Genomic DNA, 18,719 nt, shown 5'->3' on the forward strand with positions numbered 1-18,719 from the left:
TTGCGAGTACAGTGACAATCCCCCCCCCTCTATTTACATGAAATGGTTTCGTCCATTCGCAACGACCACAGAACCCCCCCCTCTATTTACATGGAATGGTTTGGTCCATTCGCAACGCCGGCACACGCGATCGTTCGCTGCTCTCTGATTGGTTGAATCGTTTTTTGGACATAGCTCGGTAAGTAATTGTCCGATTAATATGAAACCTTGAAAAGGCACATCCTCGGGTCCCCAGCAATATACCTGGCAAGTTAAAAGTATATCGGACCCGTGGTTGTCGAGAAACAGCGGTCACAGACAAACAAACGTACAGACAGACAGAGATTACTGGAATTATAGATAGATAACTGGTGAAAAAGTTCACAAGACGGATAAACGTATTCATTTGTTAAGTGGGGTAATGGAGGGTGGGAAGAAAAATATATTAGAGTGGAGTGAGAACTTTGATGGATACCAGCCTGGTATATATTACAACTTTAAGATGGTATGTGGACCCGGAGGAGGACAAACGAGAGCCCTCCGTGAAACATACCATTTTATTCTTGCTCAGATAGAAAATAAAGATGATGTTCAATTTATAAATATCCTAGATGGAGATGAGTTCCAAACCAGAATGGGGGATTAAAAAAAGTTAGAAAGAGATGATATATTTATAGGCTCATTAGTAGAGTGGTCTAAGGAACTACATTAAGGGGGGGGGGGGGGGGGGTAGGAATAGGGGTGATGGGGGAATAGAGGAAAACGGGGGTAGAGGGTAAAAATTACATGTAAGTGAATGGAGATTTGGGAGTGTCCCAGGAACAACATTTATCCTCTTCTCAGGTTTGTCGGAACGATGAAGAGAAGGACAAGTTCTGGTGTGCAATAGAGAAGCTGATGGAAAACGTGAAAGATAAGGAAGTTGTTGTGGTAGGAGGAGACCGAAATGGACATGTGGGAAGGAGTATGGACGGTTTTGAGGGAGTTCATGGGGGTTACGGATATGGTGTGAGAAATGGAGAAGGTGAAAAGATTTTGGAGTTTGCTGATGGAGCTGATTTGTTGACTTGTAATACTCAGTTCCAGAAAGAGGATAATAAGCTTGTTGCATACACGTCAGGTGGATCGACGACAACCGTTGACTACCTGATGGTGCGTAGGCGAGATAGGGGGCACCTCCGGGACACAAAGGTGATCCCGGGAGAGGAGGCTGTTTCACAGCACCACTTGGTTGTCTGCGGCATAAGGTTGAAAGGTGCGCGGAGAGCTCGGCGGGTGAAGTACCAACCGAGAAGGAAGGTGTGGAGGTTGAAAGAGGTGACAGTGAGGGAGGCATTAAAAGAGAGGCTGAGTATGGTAGAGGATGGTGTGGTTGAGCTTGAAAGTGGGTGGATGTCAATGAAAGAAAGTCTGTTGGGAGCCGTTGGTGAGGTATGTGGATGGACAAAAGGACCACCGAGGCACTGGGAAACATGGTGGTGGGATGATGAAGTTGGAAAGAAGATTGACGAGAAGAGGAAGAAGTTCAAGGAGTGGCCGAAGGCGAAGGGTACAGGGGCAGAAAAGGAAGAGCATGAAAGTTATAAGGCAGCCAAGAAGGCTGCAAAGATAGAGGTAGCAAAGGCGCAGGAGGCATGTCAGAAAATGTTCGGAGAACGCTTGGATTTGGAAGAGGGTCAGAGAGCGGTATTCAGGATGGCAAAGCAGAGAGCGAAAGAGAGGTGTGATGTGATGGGGGTGAGTTGCTTGAAGGATGAAGTGGGACAAATCGTTGTGGACCCAGATGGAATTAAAGGAAGATGGAAGAGATATATGGAAATACTGTTGAATGCAGAGAATGAATGGGATGGCAACATGGAGAGTAACCCAGTTTTAGGACCGGCAGAGAAGATAACCGAGAAGGAAGTTGAGGAAGCGATTAAAGCAATGAAGAGTAGAAAAGCGGGAGGGCCGACGGGAGTTGTGGGAGATATGTTGAAGGCAGCGGGAAATTGGAGTGTGAAGAGAATGACTGAGGTCTGCAATCTGGTGGTGAAAGAAGGCCACATTCCAGTGGTTGGGAACTGAGTACCCTCGTCCCTCCATACAAGGGGAAAGGTGACCCTCTGAACTGTTGCTCGTATCGAGCGATAAAGTTATTGGAGCATGGAATGAAGGTATTGGAAAGGGTGTTGGAGAGGAGGATAAGGAAGAAAGTGAAGATTGACGAAATCCAGTTTGGATTTATGCCAGGAAGAGGAACGACAGACATGCTTTTTATTGTGAGGCAGTTGCAGGAGAAGTACATGGAGAAAAGGAAGAAGTTGTTTCTTGGGTTTGTTGGTCTGGAGAAAGCATTCGATAGGGTTCCACATGAAGAAGTGACATGGGCATTGAGGAAGTTAGGAGTGGAGGAATGGTTGATCAGAGTCGTGATGGCAATGTGCAAAAGAGCACGCACATCTGTAATGACGAAGGACGGGAACAGTGGTGAGTTTGAGGTGAAGGTGGGAGTGCACCAGGGGTCGGTACTAAGTCCACTACTATTTGTAGCTGTGATGGAGGTGCTGGCTCGGAACGTAAAGGAGGGTTTGCCGTGGGAGTTGTTGTATGCAGATGATCTGGTGTTGATTGCAGAAAGTATGGATGGACTGAAGGAGAAGATGAACAAGTGGAAGGAATGTATGGAGACGAAAGGTCTGAAAGTGAATATCGGAAAAACAAAGGTGATGGCAAGTGGTAAAGCATGTGGTGAGGTGGAATGAACTGGGAAATGGCCATGTGCTATGTGCAGGAAGGGTGTCGGAGTGAACTCAATTCAATGTACAATGTGCTCTGAGTGGGTTCATCAAAAATGTAGTGGTTTGAGATGGTCATTAACCAGTGTGGCAGCTACATTCAAGTGGAAGGTGTGCACAGAGGGAGCTGCAGATGGAGGAAATGTTGAGTTGGATCTTGGAGACGGCATGAAGCTGGAAGGTGTGAAAACATTTTGTTACCTAGGAGACATGCTGAATGGAGAAGGTGGATCAGACTCGGCAACGGTTGCTAGAGTGAGATGTGCATCGAAGAAGTTTCGGGAACTGAGTAGGCATGCTGACGAGGAGGGGAGTGTCGTTGAAGATGAAGGGAAAGGTGTATGCTGCATGTGTGAGACGTGTTATGATTTATGGGAGCGAGACATGGGTAATGAACGTAGAGCAGCAACGAAGGCTGGAAAGGGTGGAAATGTGAATGGTTTGGTGGATGTGTGGAGTATCGTTGAGAGAGAGGAAGCCAAATGATGAATTGTGAAAGATGATGGGAATAGAGTCTGTGCTGGATGCTGTGAAGAGAAACAGTTTGAGATGGTTTGGTCATGTGTTGAGGAAGGATGAAAGTGACTGGTTGAGAAGAGTGACGGAAATGAATGTGGAAGGAAGTAGAGGTCGGGGAAGACCGAGAAAGACTTTGCTAAAGATGGTCGAAGAAGAAATGCGGGCCAGGGGGTTAACAAGAGGAGATGCAGAAAATAGGGCAAAATGGAGACATTGTCATGGGGATCGCAAGGCTAACCCCGTTCTTGCAGGGAAAATGGCCTTTTAAAATGCTTGTTGTATAGTAGCCGATTATTTCAGGCTGTTTCTTCCTGCTCGTTCCTTCCATGATCGCCTCGTCATGGTGTTTTGTGCTGAGCAAAATTACGGCTTTGTTGGGTCTTGGCACATAGTCACCATCGTTAGATTTTCAGTGAATCCAAATTCACTGCTGTGACGCTCTCTGTACTTTCTGTCTACCATCAGTGCAGGGATATCGGCCTTATTTTTCTTAAGTGTTCCCACAAGCGTCAGACGTTTGTCCAGCAGTGTCCGAGCAAGTGGAACACTCATAAATAAGTTGTCCATGGTGATATTTCATCCTGAACCCCTCAATGGACCACACAATGTCTGTACGACATTTGATCCGAGGTTTTTTTTGCGTGGCTTGCCCAGGCTGTCCACCTTTGTATGCCATGCCATCCACAGCATACGAGGTCTTTGCATCACAAGCCCAAAATATCTTGATGCTGTAGCGGTTACCGCTGGATGCACACAATCGCCTTGCACCGGCCAGAACACGGCCAGACGCGCCTCTCCCGGGCATGCCCGGACTCACTGTTCCCGGGCACGCCCGAACCTCCCGGGCACGCCCGGTCTCGTCTTTCCCGGGCATGCCCACTCTCGCCTTTCCAGGGCTCGCCCAGAGCGTCCGGGCATGCCCGCTATCACCTTTCCAGGGCTCGCCCAGAGCGTCCGGGCATGCCCGCTATCGCCTTTCCAGTGCTCGTCCAGAGCGCCCGGGCACGCCCAGCCTCGACTTGCCAGGCCGCAGCCAAACACGCCCGGGCAGGTCCAGACTCGCCTTTCCAAGGCTCGCCCTTGATACCCGGGCATGCCCGGTATAGCTTTTGCCGGGCAAACTTCCCGACATAAATGTGTATATATATTGCTGCCCGATAAACGGGCTTTTCAGATTACCCGAGTGTGATACATTTATTAAACCTACTCGGACGAATTTCCATCTTTGGTCGCGTCAATTCTTTCAACTCGCGTTGGTGCTCAGCTCCTTCATTGGTGACCTACCGACATGGATACGGCAGTGACGCTTAAACTGCCTACCTTCTGGGAGGCTCACGCGGCTGTTTGGTTCGCTCAGGCGGACTCTCAGTTCGCCCTGCGAGGCATCACCGCGGACGACACCCGCTTCCACCATGTTGTGGCGGCGCTCGGTTCCGCCACCGCGGCCCGCGCCTTGAGCCTCCTCCAGCACCCGCCGGCTGCTGACAAATACGACGCGCTGAAGACACTCCTCCTCGACGCTTTCGCCCTCTCACCGGCAGCACGCGCACGGCGCCTGCTTGACCTGCCCGAGCTCGGCGACACGCGCCCGTCTGAGTGCATGGACTATATGCTCTCGTTGCTCGGTGAGCACTCTCCGGATTTTCTGTTCCGCGAGCTGTTCCTTCGCCAGCTGCCTCACCCGGTACGCCTCGCCCTGGCTGGCACGTTGATCACGGATTCCCGCACCCTCGCCAGGGAAGCCGATAAGATCTCCTCGGCGGGCCAGCACATCGGCGCAGTTACCTGGAGCCTGCCACCGTCCGAGACGACGCCCATGACGCCCGAGCGCCCTGCGCGGTTGGAGGCCGAACTGCCGGTGCAACTGGCGGCCGCCACGCCGAACCGCCCGCTTCCGACACGACGGCCAGGGCCTCCACCTGACCGGGCGTGGTGTTATTACCACGCCAGGTTCAGACACAAGGCTTGGACGTGCCGGCGACCGTGCACTTTCGGCAGGTCAGGAAACGGCCGGGCCGGCGTTCATTCCCAGCCATGAGCGCCGGCCACTCGGGCAACTTGCTGTTTATTCAGGACAAAGCGTCTGGGCGGCGTTTCCTGTGTGACACTGGCGCCCAACTGAGCGTCATACCCGCCTCCGAGCAGGACAGGCTGGACGCAGTTTGCGGCCCCTCTTTGGTCGCTGCTAATGGCTCGGCCATACGCACTTTCGGCCCACGCGTCGTCACCCTCTGCTTCGGCAGCCAGCGCTTTCAATGGACTTTTGTTACCGCCAGCGTCCCCGTGGCTTTGCTGGGCGCTGACTTCCTCTGCGCGCACGGGCTGCTGGTCGACGTCAAACAACGTCGCCTTGTCCAAGCCGAGACCTTCAGCTCCCTGGCGTGCACAATGAGCAGCTCCGTGCCGACCGAGTTCGCTCGCCTGCTCGTGGAATTCCCGGCCCTCACGCGGCCGACGTTTTCGGCCGTCGCGGTGCGGCACGGGATCAAGCACCACATACCCACTACGGCCCCGCCGGTCTACGCCAGGGCACGCCGCCTCGACCCAGCCAAGCTCGCCGTGGCGAAGGCCGAATTCGACGCGTTGGAGCACCTCGGCATCGTGCGGCGCTCCAATAGCGCGTGGGCCTCGCCACTGCACATCGTGCCAAAGCCGGGGGGTGGATGGCGCCCGTGTGGTGACTACCGCCATCTCAATGACGCTACCACCCCCGACAGGTACCCGATCCCGCATATTCAGGACTTTTCCGCCCGTTTGGCGGGACGGGTCATCTTTTCGAAAATTGACCTGATACGGGGCTACCACCAGGTACCTGTCTGGGCGGCCGACGTCCCGAAAACGGCCGTCATCACGCTGTTCGGCCTGTTCGAATTTTTGCGGATGCCGTTTGGCCTCAAGAACGCGGCCCAGGCGTTCCAGCGCTTGATGGACGGCGTGCTGCGCGACCTGCCGTTTCTTTTCGTCTATCTGGACGACATCCTCGTCACCAGCACGGCCCGCGCCGAGCACCTCCTCCACCTCCGAACACTGTTCGGTCGCCTCAGCGAGCACGGCTTAATTGTCAACCCGGTCAAATGCCACTTCGGCGCGATGACCGTTGACTTTTTGGGCCACCGCATCACCAAGACCGGGGCCATGCCGCTGCCGACCAAAGTCGAGGCCATCACCACGTTCCCGCGTCCCCGTTCCATCAAGGCCCTCCAAGAGTTCCTCGGCATGGTGAATTTATATCACCGATTCGTGCCCCGCGCTGCTCAGCTCATGCGGCCCCTTTACGAGGCCCTCCGGGGCAAGCCGGCCAAGCATGACATTGTTTGGTCCGCGGCCATGGACGCGGCCTTCGCCAGCGCCAAACGGGCCCTCGCCGACGCAACGCTGCTGGCTCACCCGGTGCTCAACGTGCCCATCGCCCTCACTACGGATGCCTCCAACTACGCGGTGGGCGCCGTCCATGAGCAATGGGTGGACGGGGTTTGGCAGCCACTCGCTTTTTTCAGCTGGCAACTCCGGCCAAATGAGTTAAACTACAGCACGTTCGACCGCGAGCTGCTCGGGCTATTCCTGGCCGTTCGCCATTTCCGACACCTCCTGGAGGGCTGCCCGTTCACGGCTTTCGTCGACCACAAGCCGTTGGTCTATGCAATGGCTAAGGTCATGGAGCCGTGGTCGGCCCGCCAGCAGCGCCACCTCTCCATCGTGTCGGAGTTCACCACGGACATCCAGCACGTCGCCGGCAAAGACAACGCCGTGGCCGACTGCCTTTCGCGGGCCAGCGCGAACGCGGTCCACCTCGGCGTGGACTTCGCGCTCATGGCGGCCGACCAGACCACCGACGCCTCGGTGCAGGCACTCCGCGCGGCGAACATGGGCCTCCGCCTGGCCGACATCCCCTTCACGGGCACCGTCCTGCTCTGCGACGTCTCCCAGGGCCAGCCTCGCCCCATCGTGCCCGTTTCCTGGCAGCGCCGCATCATCGCCTCCATCCACGGCCTTTCTCACCCGGGCCGGAAAGCTTCTCAGAAGCTGGTGTCGGCGCGTTTCGTCTGGCACGGCCTTCGACGAAACATCCGCGACTGGGCCAACGCCTGCACGGCCTGCCAGCGAGCCAAGGTCCACCGCCACACCCAGGCCCCGCTGGCACCTTTCGCCGTGCCTGAACGGCGTTTCGACCACGTCCACGTGGACCTGGTGGGTCCCCTGCCCCCCTCGCGGGGGTTCACCCACCTGCTCACCATGGTGGACAGGACCACCAGGTGGCCGGAGGCCGTGCCCCTCACCTCCACCACCACCACCGACGTGGCGCAGGCGTTCATCGCCACCTGGGTCGCACGCTTCGGCGCACCAGCGGACATCTCGTCCAACCGCGGCCCACAGTTCACGTCTGAGCTTTGGGGCGCGGTCGCCCGTTCGTTGGGGGTCATGCTGCACCGCACCACGGCCTACCACCCCCAAGCCAATGGGTTGTGCGAGCGGTTTCACCGCTCCATGAAGGCCGCACTCATGGCCGGCCTTCAGGACAACGGTTGGGCCGACCGGCTGCCGTGGGTCCTTTTGGGCCTTCGCACGGCCCCCAAGGAAGACCTCCAGGCGTCCGCCGCCGAGCTCGTCTACGGCCAGCCGCTCCGCGTCCCGGGCGAATTCGTGCCCGACGCTACCAGTCCCTGGTCCGCCGCTCGGCAGCGCTCGGACCTCCAGGAGGCCGCCCGACGATTTGCCGCCGTGCCGACGTCCCGCCACGGTGGCCCCCATTCCTACGTCCCCCCGGCGCTTCGCACAGCGGAGTACGTCTTTGTGTGTCATGATGTGCACCGGGGGCCACTCCGGCCGCCGTACGACGGGCCCTTCCGGGTCCTGCGACGGGGCGACAAGTCTTTCATCGTCGACTTCGGCGGCCGGCCGTACCGGATTTCTGTGGACCGCCTCAAACCGGCGCACATGGACGTCGACCGACCACCACGGTTGGCCCTTCCTCTGCGGCGAGGCCGCCCCCCGTCCACAGTTCCCCCCACTCGACCACCCACCACCACGTCAGACCCCTCCCCACGACCCTCCAGGGGTCGCTTCGGCTGGGTCATCCGGACCCCCCTTAAATTGACCCTGCCGGTGCAGGTCGATTCTGGAGGGGCGTGTGTAGCGGTTACCGCTGGATGCACACAATCGCCTTGCACCGGCCATAACACGGCCAGACGCGCCTCTCCCGGGCATGCCCGGACTCACTGTTCCCGGGCACGCCCGAACCTCCCGGGCACGCCCGGTCTCGTCTTTCCCGGGCATGCCCGCTCTCGCCTTTCCAGGGCTCGCCCAGAGCATCCGGGCATGCCCGCTATCGCCTTTCCAGGGCTCGCCCAGAGCGTCCGGGCATGCCCGCTATCGCCTTTCCAGGGCTCGCCCAGAGCGTCCGGGCATGCCCGCTATCGCCTTTCCAGTGCTTGTCCAGAGCGCCCAGGCACGCCCAGCCTCGACTTGCCAGGCCGCAGCCAAACACGCCCGGGCAGATCCAGACTCGCCTTTCCAAGGCTCGCCCTTGATACCCGGGCATGCCCGGTATAGCTTTTGCCGGGCAAACTTCCCGACATAAATGTGTATATATATTGCTGCCCGATAAACGGGCTTTTCAGAGTACCCGAGTGTGATACATTTATTAAACCTACTCGGACGAATTTCCATCTTTGGTCGCGTCAATTCTTTCAACACGCGTTGGAGCTCAGCTCCTTCAATGCCATATTTTTCCGGTTTGCTCGGCCTATATTGGATAAATTTACAACGGCCTCTGAATGGTACCAGTTGCTCATCCACAGTGATGCCACATAACACAATTGTGTCAACTAGTGCCCTATGACACTCAAGAGCAGACGAGGCCAACTGAGCTGGTAATATAAATTCAGCACACAAACAATGTTTCAATTGTGCAAACCATATGTGCAAAATTCCGATGGATATAACAACATGAATGGTTAGACTATATTTTTTATACTTACAGGCAATGTTTTTGAAGGCTCACAAACAAGGATTGCAAGAGATTGACAAAGACTGCAAAATGGCAGACTAACTTGTCACCACTTCCTGTTCGGTTGTGACCTGTGATATCACAACATGTTCTGCACAATGTCAAACTGGTCCAAAAATACCCACGAATGCATTCATGGGGGTAAAATTAAAAAAATTAATTTCCCCGATCCTGAAAGAAAAAAAAACGCAAAACACACAAACAGGAACATGTATTTATTACCCTTCATTCAAAGCAAACATGAAAGATCATGGGTAAAAACGTTTTTATAACAAAGTTATAGCGAAACAAAAATCATGCTTAGCCCGGGTCCAAAAAGACCCAGGATGCATTCATGGTGGTAAAATTTGTAAAATACATTCTCACCAACCCTGAGAATAAAAAAAACCAAAACACTCACAAAGAAATATGTATTACCCTTTATTCAAAGCATGGATGAAAGATCATGGGTAAAAACGTTTTCATAACAAAATTATCACAAAAACAAAATCATGCCCCCAGGCAATGTGATGGGATAAAAATTAAATAAATACATTTTCCCCCAATCATGAACGGAAAAAAACAACACAAACACAGGGGCATGCACTACCATTTATTGAAAGCATTTATGAAAGGTCATGCAAATATAAGTTAAGATAACAAAGTTATAGCAAAACAAAAATCATGCTTGGCCTGGGTCCAAAAAGACCCACGAATGCATTAATGGGGGTAACATTTTAAAAATACATTCTCCCCGACCCTGAAAATAAAAAAAACATAACACACGCACAGGAATATGTTACCCTTTATTTGAAGCATATATGAAAGATCATGGGTGTAAACATTTTTATAACGAAGTTATCGCAAAAACAAAATTATGCCGGCCCAAGAAGACCCCCGAATGCATCCTAGGGTTAAACAAGGAAAAACGGACTTGCAGCGGGGCAAAAGAACTGAACAGCAAATTAGAAGAAATAGAGGATCTAAAGCCAGCTCAGAAGGACAAGTAAGAAAGAATGTAAAATAGGCCATGATGACCGAACAGAGGAGATAGAATAAATTGGATGAACGACAGAGACAAAAGAACGGAAAATGAAAAAGGATGGAAGCAACTAAAGTCATCTCAGAAGAAGAACTAAAGGGGGCAAAGATGGAAATAATAAAGATAAAAAATGAAATTCGATGGATAAAGGCAAAGAAGAATGATGAGAGACATGCAAGAGGGCAAATAATGTTAAGGAAGAGATTGTGGAATGTGTAGAAACAATGTGTAATGATCGGGATAACGCATGGCAGGTGCACGTGGAGAGGATATGAGCGATCGAAGCGGATCATGGGAGGTGAGGCTGTGTGAGCTGGAGCGAATTCATTGTGTGAAAGGGTGTGTGCTGAGCTTGGGTGGAATAACGAACTCAGGGTTCCTTGGAGTGCCGAGCCTGAGTGTAACGAGTGTGTGCCACGAGCATGCAGCGTGGAGTGCATGAACGAGCAAGAGTACGAGTCTTTCACCGACTCAGATGGGGGTAACCGTTACCTTGACTGAGAGGAGGGGTGAGGTTACTGAGCAGGAAATATTTTAAATGTTAAGATGTTCTGGTCCTGTGTGCAGGAGATTAAAAAGAACAGGTTTGTAATCTGTACCGGTCCAAGGGAGGTCACATTTCAAGGCGCTGCATGTCACTGTGTGTTAATGGTCCTACGTGCCAGCAAAACACCTGTGTGTAGATGATTGGAAAAAATTTTTCGCAAGGAATGGTGTACGTCTGAGTGTGCGCGACACAAATGGCAAATTCAGCTACGGTACCTCCTCGGGATGGCTCAATGTGAAGTAGTGTGTAAATTGTCATGGAGTGAGATTGACTGTGGAGTGCATCATGTGAATAAATGGTGTGTGAGAGATCGTGAGACGGCCGGTGTGTGCAAGTTGTGTGCGCTGGTCCGCGAGGTGATTTGGGGATGTAGCGCATGTACGGTGCAAGAGTGGGCATGGTGAAGGTTACGGGGCTTGCGTGTATTGTGTGATGTCTGCAGGGGTTCCGCACATGAGCAGTGGTAGTGGAGAACATGGAGGAAAATCTGCCGAATGTCAGTGTGAACATTTAAATTAATTGGCAGGTTACGTATGTGCCGCCAAGCTTTCCCACAGAGGGAGCTTACATTGGATAGAATATTTAGTGTGGAAGTGGATTAAGAGCTGGAACACCAGCACAATCGCTGCTGTTTGAACGTGCTGGGAACCCGAGGAGAAGCTGCCTACCTGTTCACGCAATGGAAGGATCACCTGCTGAGATCAATTGTGTTGCCAGGTTTGGCGGTCTCAATCAGTGTCAGTAGTTCTGTGTAAATCCAGGGTACGGCGACCTGCGGGTCCAGTAGGTCGGGGAGAGTCAGAGAAGTCCCACTCATGACGCACCCCAAACCCAAAACCTGCGTCTGCAACAATATTTTCACTCTGTCTGCTGCTTGGGAGTCAAACAAAATTGAAAATCATTCCAAACAGGAGAATTACTGTTTAAAATGACATCATCAAGTACACTAACCACAGGCACAAATAACCAATGTAACATGTTAGAGTGAGTGATATAATAGACACTGTGCAATGCCAATAATTTCCAGAATTTTTTTTTAATGAATTTTACAATCTTTATTTTAATTCAATTGAATTAAATACTTAAACACTGTTGAATACAAATCGCCTAATTTCTACATCCACTATCCTCTAGTTTAGCAGTACTTGGTCATGTTAAATAGGGTGGTGTATGGGGGTGATGTAGAAGACTGCTTCAATAGTGCTTAACTTCCGGAGCTTTTCTTTATAATAATACTTAACTTCATTATTATATTTAAATTGAAGGATATATTCCATGACGTAACATATTCTATGAACTCTCAAGATGGTTCTCAATGTCACTTCCCTGCAAAAGACTGACACTGATTTGTACACAGATGATGTCTATCCTGTAAATGTGGAAGGCAGACAACACAACAATGATTCATCTGTCACAGAAGATTCAAAATGTGCTTCTGCAAAGGAAGGTTCAGATGATATTCACAAGACAAACGAAAGTGCTTCCTGTTTTGCATCTGGTGAGTGGAAACGCAAAAAATTAACATTCAATCGTTTGTGTTGAGAAAATACATAATATTTGGTGATGTGTTCAATATTTTGCATTTTCATTTTGACCAGAAAAATTAAATGTGTTCTTTGTTTCTGTAGAACAATCCAGAAGGAATATGGGACAAATAAGATCCAGTCGCAGCTTGACAGTGAAGAAGAAGCCTTTCCTGAAGAAGCAATCAGGAGATCAAGACTCACTTCCTCTAAAATACAAGTGCATGTCTGGGCCTCGCAACACCAAGATTAATATTAAATTAAACAAATTAAACAAAAACGATCTAAAAAGGCGAATACGTTATAAGTGTCCTTCCTAGGCACACCTGAGCTCCTCACCACATACAAAGCTTTCATCCGCAGCTCAATGGAATACTGTTCTCCCCTATGGGCTGGTGCTCCTGCCTCACACCTGGCTCGGCTTCACGCTGTTGAATCCAAAGCTTTCAGAATCATTGGAATCTCCCGCGATGAAGCTATCTCTGAGGGCCTTTCACCTACTCACCGCAGGCAGGTAGGTGGTCTTTCTGTCTTCTACCGACTCCTCTCCGGCCTTGCTCCCCCAGCTCTCTCTGTGCTCTGTCCCCCAAATATTCCTACAGGTCGCACAAGATCTGCCAGCCACCCTCTGATGGTTAAACTGCCGAAATCTCGGCTCTCTGCTCACCTTCACTCTTTCATTCCTCTTTTCTCCCACCTCTGGAACAAACTCCCACACTCACTTCAATCACACTCCTCCCTCCAGGTCTTCAAAACAGCTGTTCACCACCATCTCTTATCTTCCCCCATCCAAAACCTTGATCTTTTCTACCCCCACTAATTCACCCCAGATCCACCTTGTTTGAAATTCCAACTTCTTTCCTGGAAGTCTTGGCAGTGTCCATATGTTTTATACCTCTCCCACCCCCCCCCCCCCACCCTTCCCATGCCTCCCCCCCAAAGCCCTCTCCCTCCCACAGTTCTGTCGATGTCTCCATATCTCTCGGTCCCTGCTCTCAAATGTTGTGTTTGTGTCCTTCCCCCTCTCTCCCCATCTTGTCTACCGCTCCCAATGTTATTTGTTTTGTGTGTCTGTTTGTCTTTCTGTGTGATTAATGTTCGCTCTTTCACGAGCCTCGATCTTGTATACAAAAAAAAAAAGAAAAAAAAAAGTGCAATGTGTGCAGAATGGATTTTGCTTCAATGAGTGACATAAAAATACACAGGAGTATCCACAATGGAAAACGCCCCCACAAGTTATCTGTCTGTGATGAAGGTTTCTCAGTAACAGCCTTTTTAATAGACATATGAAGATCCATGCAGGAGAGCGACCTTACAAATGCTCGATATGTGATAAAGGTTTCTCTCGAAAATTCAGTTTGAAATCGCATATGATGGTCCATACAGGAGAGCATCCTCAAAAATGCACGATATGTGATAAAGGTGTCTCTCAAAACAGCAATTTGAAATTACATATGACTATCCATACAGGAGAGCGACCTTACATCCATACAGGAGAGCGACCTTACAAATGCTCCATATGTGATAAAGGTTTCTCTCGAAAAAACAATTTGAAATCATATATGAAGATCCATACAGGAGAGCACCCTCACAAATGCTCAATATGTGATAAAGGTTTCTCTTGAATAGGCCATTTGAAAAGGCATATGAGGATCCATACAGGAGAGCGACCTTACAAATACTCCATATGTGATAAAGGATTCTCTCGAAAAAACAGTTTGAAATCACATATGAGGATCCATACAGGAGAGCGACCCCACAAATGCTCGATATGTGATAAAGGTTTCTCTCAAATAGGCCATTTGAAAAGGCATATGAGGATCCATACAGGAGAGCGGCCTTACAAATGCTCCATATGTGATGAAGGTTTCTTTCAAGAAAACCATTTGAAATCACATATAAAGATCCATTCAGGAGAGTGACCTTACAAATGCTCCATATGTGATAAAGGTATTTCTCAAAACAGCTGTTTCAAATTACATAATATGAGGATCCATACAGGAGAGAGACCTTACATATGCTCAATATGTGACAAAGGTTTCTCTCAAAAAAGCAATTTGAAATCACATATGAAGATCCATACAGGAGAGCGACCTTACAAATGCTCCATATGTGATAAAGGTATTTCTCAAAACAGCTGTTTCAAATTACATAATATGAGGATCCATACAGGAGAGAGACCTTACATATGCTCAATATGTGACAAAGGTTTCTCTCAAAAAAGCAGTTTGAAATCACATATGAGGATCCATACAGGAGAGCTGAAATCTGAAATACCAACATATGAAAAATGAGGTTAAGAGGATAAGAAAATGACAGCTTAAAAAAAAATGTAAAATTTATTAATTTGGTTCTCTATCTTCTCAATCTCTTAATCTGATATTGGATCTCATTGTGCTTCTTTCAGGGTTTTCCTTCAGTTGCCAATTTGTAATTCTTGTTTCTGTACTTGTCAAGTATCCAGCCATGTTCCATTTGAGGTTTTTGATTGTGATCTGTGTTTAGGAATTTTGTTTTCCTTCTGATTTAGATGTTTTTCTTGTCCCTTTTTGGTTACGCTCACATGGCATCTTGCCATGGCAGTTTGGACATCAATTATTTCTTAATCTTTGCTGTCGTCCATGTTTCATTGACATGTGTAATATGGGGAGAACAACCTTGTTGTAAAATTGTTTATCAGAAGACGTCTCCTGTTTTTTACGCAACTTGAATTTGTGAAGGGTTTGGCAATAAAAAGAGGTACTAAAAGCACAAATGCACTGTCTGTGTTTTTGTGAATTCTCGGAAAGGTACCTGTCAATGAAGGGGATTCGTTGTTGTCTGACCTGAAATGAGAAATTTACTTTGGAGTGTATTGGTAGAAACGGTAATGCAATGTAAATATTCAGTGAGCATATGTCGCAATGGGTGGAGCTGGTAACCTCGACAACCTCATTCCATTCCATCAGTAAAGATTTCCAATCCATGCTTGTTGTATCTCCGAAGTACTGCTTGAGGGGTGCAGGGGTCTAGGGGGTGGAAAGGGTTTAAAGGGTGTAATGGAGTGAAGGTGAAGTCAAAAAAATTACCTCGGGTTCGTAAATAAATTAACTCGGGAGTGCACAATGGAAATAATGGGCCAAATGACGTCATCATGACTGCTTAAAACTTATATTGAGGTGCATTGTTGTAAAACGTCTCATTGTGGAAGGTTTTGTTGTGATTAACCTTGGGAGCCCAAAGCGGTAACGTCACAAACACACAGAAAAACAACAACTCACCTTATTGTGAGTGAGGTAGATGTTGTAGGTTTACCCGTTGACATGTGGCGGCTTGTAGATGGTGGCACGTGGATTTGTGTCAGGCATTGCATATAAGGATCTACCCTCGTTTATGATGATGTCCCACCAGTGCTGTAACGACACCAAATATTGTTTTGTTTTCTTCAGCCCTTCTGACTTGTGGCATTGTAAACTCGGTTTACTCGAATCTGATGACCTAACCTTGACTCAACCCATAAAGATAGCCAGTCAAGTGGAAGCAGCTTACCACAGTGCACAAAAACTTATCAGAACACTCTCAACTGCCACAGCTACAGACTGCGCAGTTCAGGGAATTCGGCAAACTCTCACACCAGATGCCACTGAGCTCACAGTGCAACATGTGCAGCAGCACCCCACACGTTCTACACTGCATTGCTGAAACTGTGGGTCCACTAGGTACGAGTCCAGGGCTGCTAATTGCCCTGCCCGAGGCCAACGGTGCAGAAATTGTGGAAAATTTAACCACTTTTCCAGGTGATGTCACTCCACCTCAACACAAGCAACCGTTCAACCACAGACCTCGTATACTGCACCAGCCAAAATCTATTCTGTCCTATCAACTTCATCAAATTTTAAAACGTGTTGTCTTTCTCAATGACATGTGCATACCTCTGCTCCCGGACACAGGTGCCAAGGTGTCTCTCCTGAATTTGGAAATGTACAGACGATATTTTTCTGACATGACCCTGCAACGGTCCACTCCCACCCTCACTGGTTACAGACATGCCAAAATTGGCGTAATGGGCACATTACAGCTGACAGTACGTCATGGTGTCCAGTCTCTTTTGGTTCACGAGTTATTAAGTGACCACTATATTCGTCATGTGTATGTGTCTGTCTGTGTGTGTGTCTGTGTGTGTGTCTGTCTGTGTGTGTGTCTGTGTGTGTGTCTGTGTGTGTGTCTGTCTGTCCGCAGCACAACTACCCGATGATATCACCCGATCTTGATGAAACTTGGGTGGGAAGTTGATATCATGATCTAGTTGTGGCCTGCCTAGTGTGGGCGTATAGTGCCCATTTTGGGAAAAGCCACGCCCGAAAAAGATGTCTTTTTAGGGGTAATCGATTTCAAGCTACATCTTCTCCAAGGGGTTTGGTGGAATCTGACAAGGGTTTCGATATTTGGTTCAGCCAATGTCATGTGTCTCGCCCCACGCAGCTCGATTTTTCATTTTTATTTTTATCTTTATTTTTTTCATTATTATTATTTTATTTTTTCCTTTTCATTTTTCACCGAATTTTCGGGATTGTGTAGCTGACGAACCTCATCTCATGCCTGTTTAAACATTATTTTCTATCTCGTTTTAAGGTCAGGAACCTTCGTTTTGACATTTCCGGGCCTGGCCTGTCCGGGCCTGTTTCGGTTGTAGTCCGTCCTTTGTCATTGAATGTCCCTCGCTTGTGAACCATCGTTGTCTCCTGACTTGTCTAAGTTTACATTCTACATTACAAAAAACGGTGATAATTGAATGGGCCTCGACCTGTTTACCTCTTTTGGGTCTTCCTTGATGGATTATAGTGGCCCGGCCATATTGCAAGTATCCTCCCCCTGGTGGCAACAATGGCCTGCACGCTTTGATGGTTTAGGCATCCTCTCTGCATTTGTTCACCAACCCAAAGTAAATCCTGCTGTGGCTCCGGTTATTCAGCCACTACGCCGCATTCCCCTTGCCTTGTGGGACCAGGTCGCGACTAAATTGAATGTCCTCTTGGAGACTGGCATAATAGAGCCTATCAATGCATCAATGGAATACTGCTCTCCCCTCTGGGCTGATGCTCCTGCCTCACACCCAGCTTGTCTTCACGCTGTTGAAACCAAAGCGTTCAGAATCATTGGAATTTTCAGCGATGAAGCTAACTGCAAGGGCCTTTCACACTCACTGCAGGCAGGTTGGTGGCCTTTCTGTCTTCTACCGACTCCTCTCCGGCCTTGCCCCCCCCCAGCTCTCTCTGGGCTCGGTCCCCCAAATATTCCTACAGGTCGCACAAGATCTGCCTGCAACCCTCTTATAGTTAAACTGCCAAAATCAAGACTCTCTGCTCACCTTCACTCCTTCATTCCTCTTTTCTCCCGCCTCTGGAACAAACTCCCTCACTCTGTTCAACCCCACTCCTCCCTCCATGTCTTTAAAACAGCTGTTCACCACCATCTCTTATCTTCCCCCATCCAAAACGTTGATCTTTTCTACCCCCGCTAATTTCACCCCAAATCCACTTTTTTGAAATACCAACTTCTGTCCTGGAAGTCCTTGGTGTCCTTGTGTTTTATATTTCTCCCATCCCCCCCCCCCTTCCCACGCCTCCTCCCCCCAAGCCCTCTCCCTCACACACATCTCCCGATGTCCCTGCTCTCAAATGTTGTGTTTGTGTGCTTCCACTTCTCTCCCAATCTTGTCCACCGCTCCCTCTTTTTATATATTTTGTTTGTCTGATTTGTTTGTGAAATAAATGTTAGCTCTTTCACAAGCCTCAATTCTGTAAACAAACAAAAAAAAAATTCCCCTGGATTTCCAACCTCGTTATAGCAAATAAAAAGTCCAGGGGACATAGAGTTTGTGTAGACTTGCGTGCGGTGAACATAGCAATTATTCCCGACAAATATCTGCTTCCAACAGCTGAAGACCTGTTTCTACGGCTCTACGGTCTTTTGGAAGTTGGACTGACGCCGAGGTTATTGCCAAGTTCCCCTTGCTTTAGACAGGAGGGACCTTACGGCTTTTGTGACTCATACCGGAGTTTTTTGTTTCACCCGTATGCCGTTTGGCTTATGCTACACACCCAGCTGTTTTCAAAAGATTATGTCATCTATCTTCCCTGGCATCCCGGGCATGTCCTTGTACTTAAATGACAAAGTGGTACATGGTCCCAACACCTCAGTACATGATGAACGCTTGGTCCAAGTGCTCCAGAAACTTGCTCAGCACAACTTAACACTGAATGGCAACAAGTATGTTTTTGCAGTACCCGAAATAGTTTGTGGGATTTAAGCTGTCACCTCACGGGATTTCCCCTCTCCAGTCCAATGTGGAAGCGATTCACCGCAT

The 18,719-nt window shown here is 49.4% G+C and overlaps 1 protein-coding gene and 1 long non-coding RNA gene across 2 annotated transcripts in view; both read left to right on the forward strand.

The window, feature by feature from the left end:
- Nucleotides 1-18,719, forward strand: part of LOC144889633 (uncharacterized) — a 464,313-nt gene that overhangs the window by 133,169 nt on the left and 312,425 nt on the right. The gene's annotated exons all lie outside the window — the stretch shown is intronic.
- Nucleotides 1-18,719, forward strand: part of LOC144888232 (uncharacterized) — a 114,885-nt gene that overhangs the window by 90,650 nt on the left and 5,516 nt on the right. Inside the window, exon 4 of the mRNA XM_078770598.1 lies at nucleotides 12,208-12,348. Within this exon, the coding sequence (XP_078626724.1) occupies nucleotides 12,208-12,348 (141 nt within the window). The remainder of the gene's footprint in view (nucleotides 1-12,207; nucleotides 12,349-18,719) is intronic.

The sequence above is a fragment of the Myxine glutinosa genome, chromosome 1 (assembly GCF_964187855.1).
Source record: "Myxine glutinosa chromosome 1, kmMyxGlut1.1, whole genome shotgun sequence".
Taxonomy (NCBI): domain Eukaryota; kingdom Metazoa; phylum Chordata; class Myxini; order Myxiniformes; family Myxinidae; genus Myxine; species Myxine glutinosa.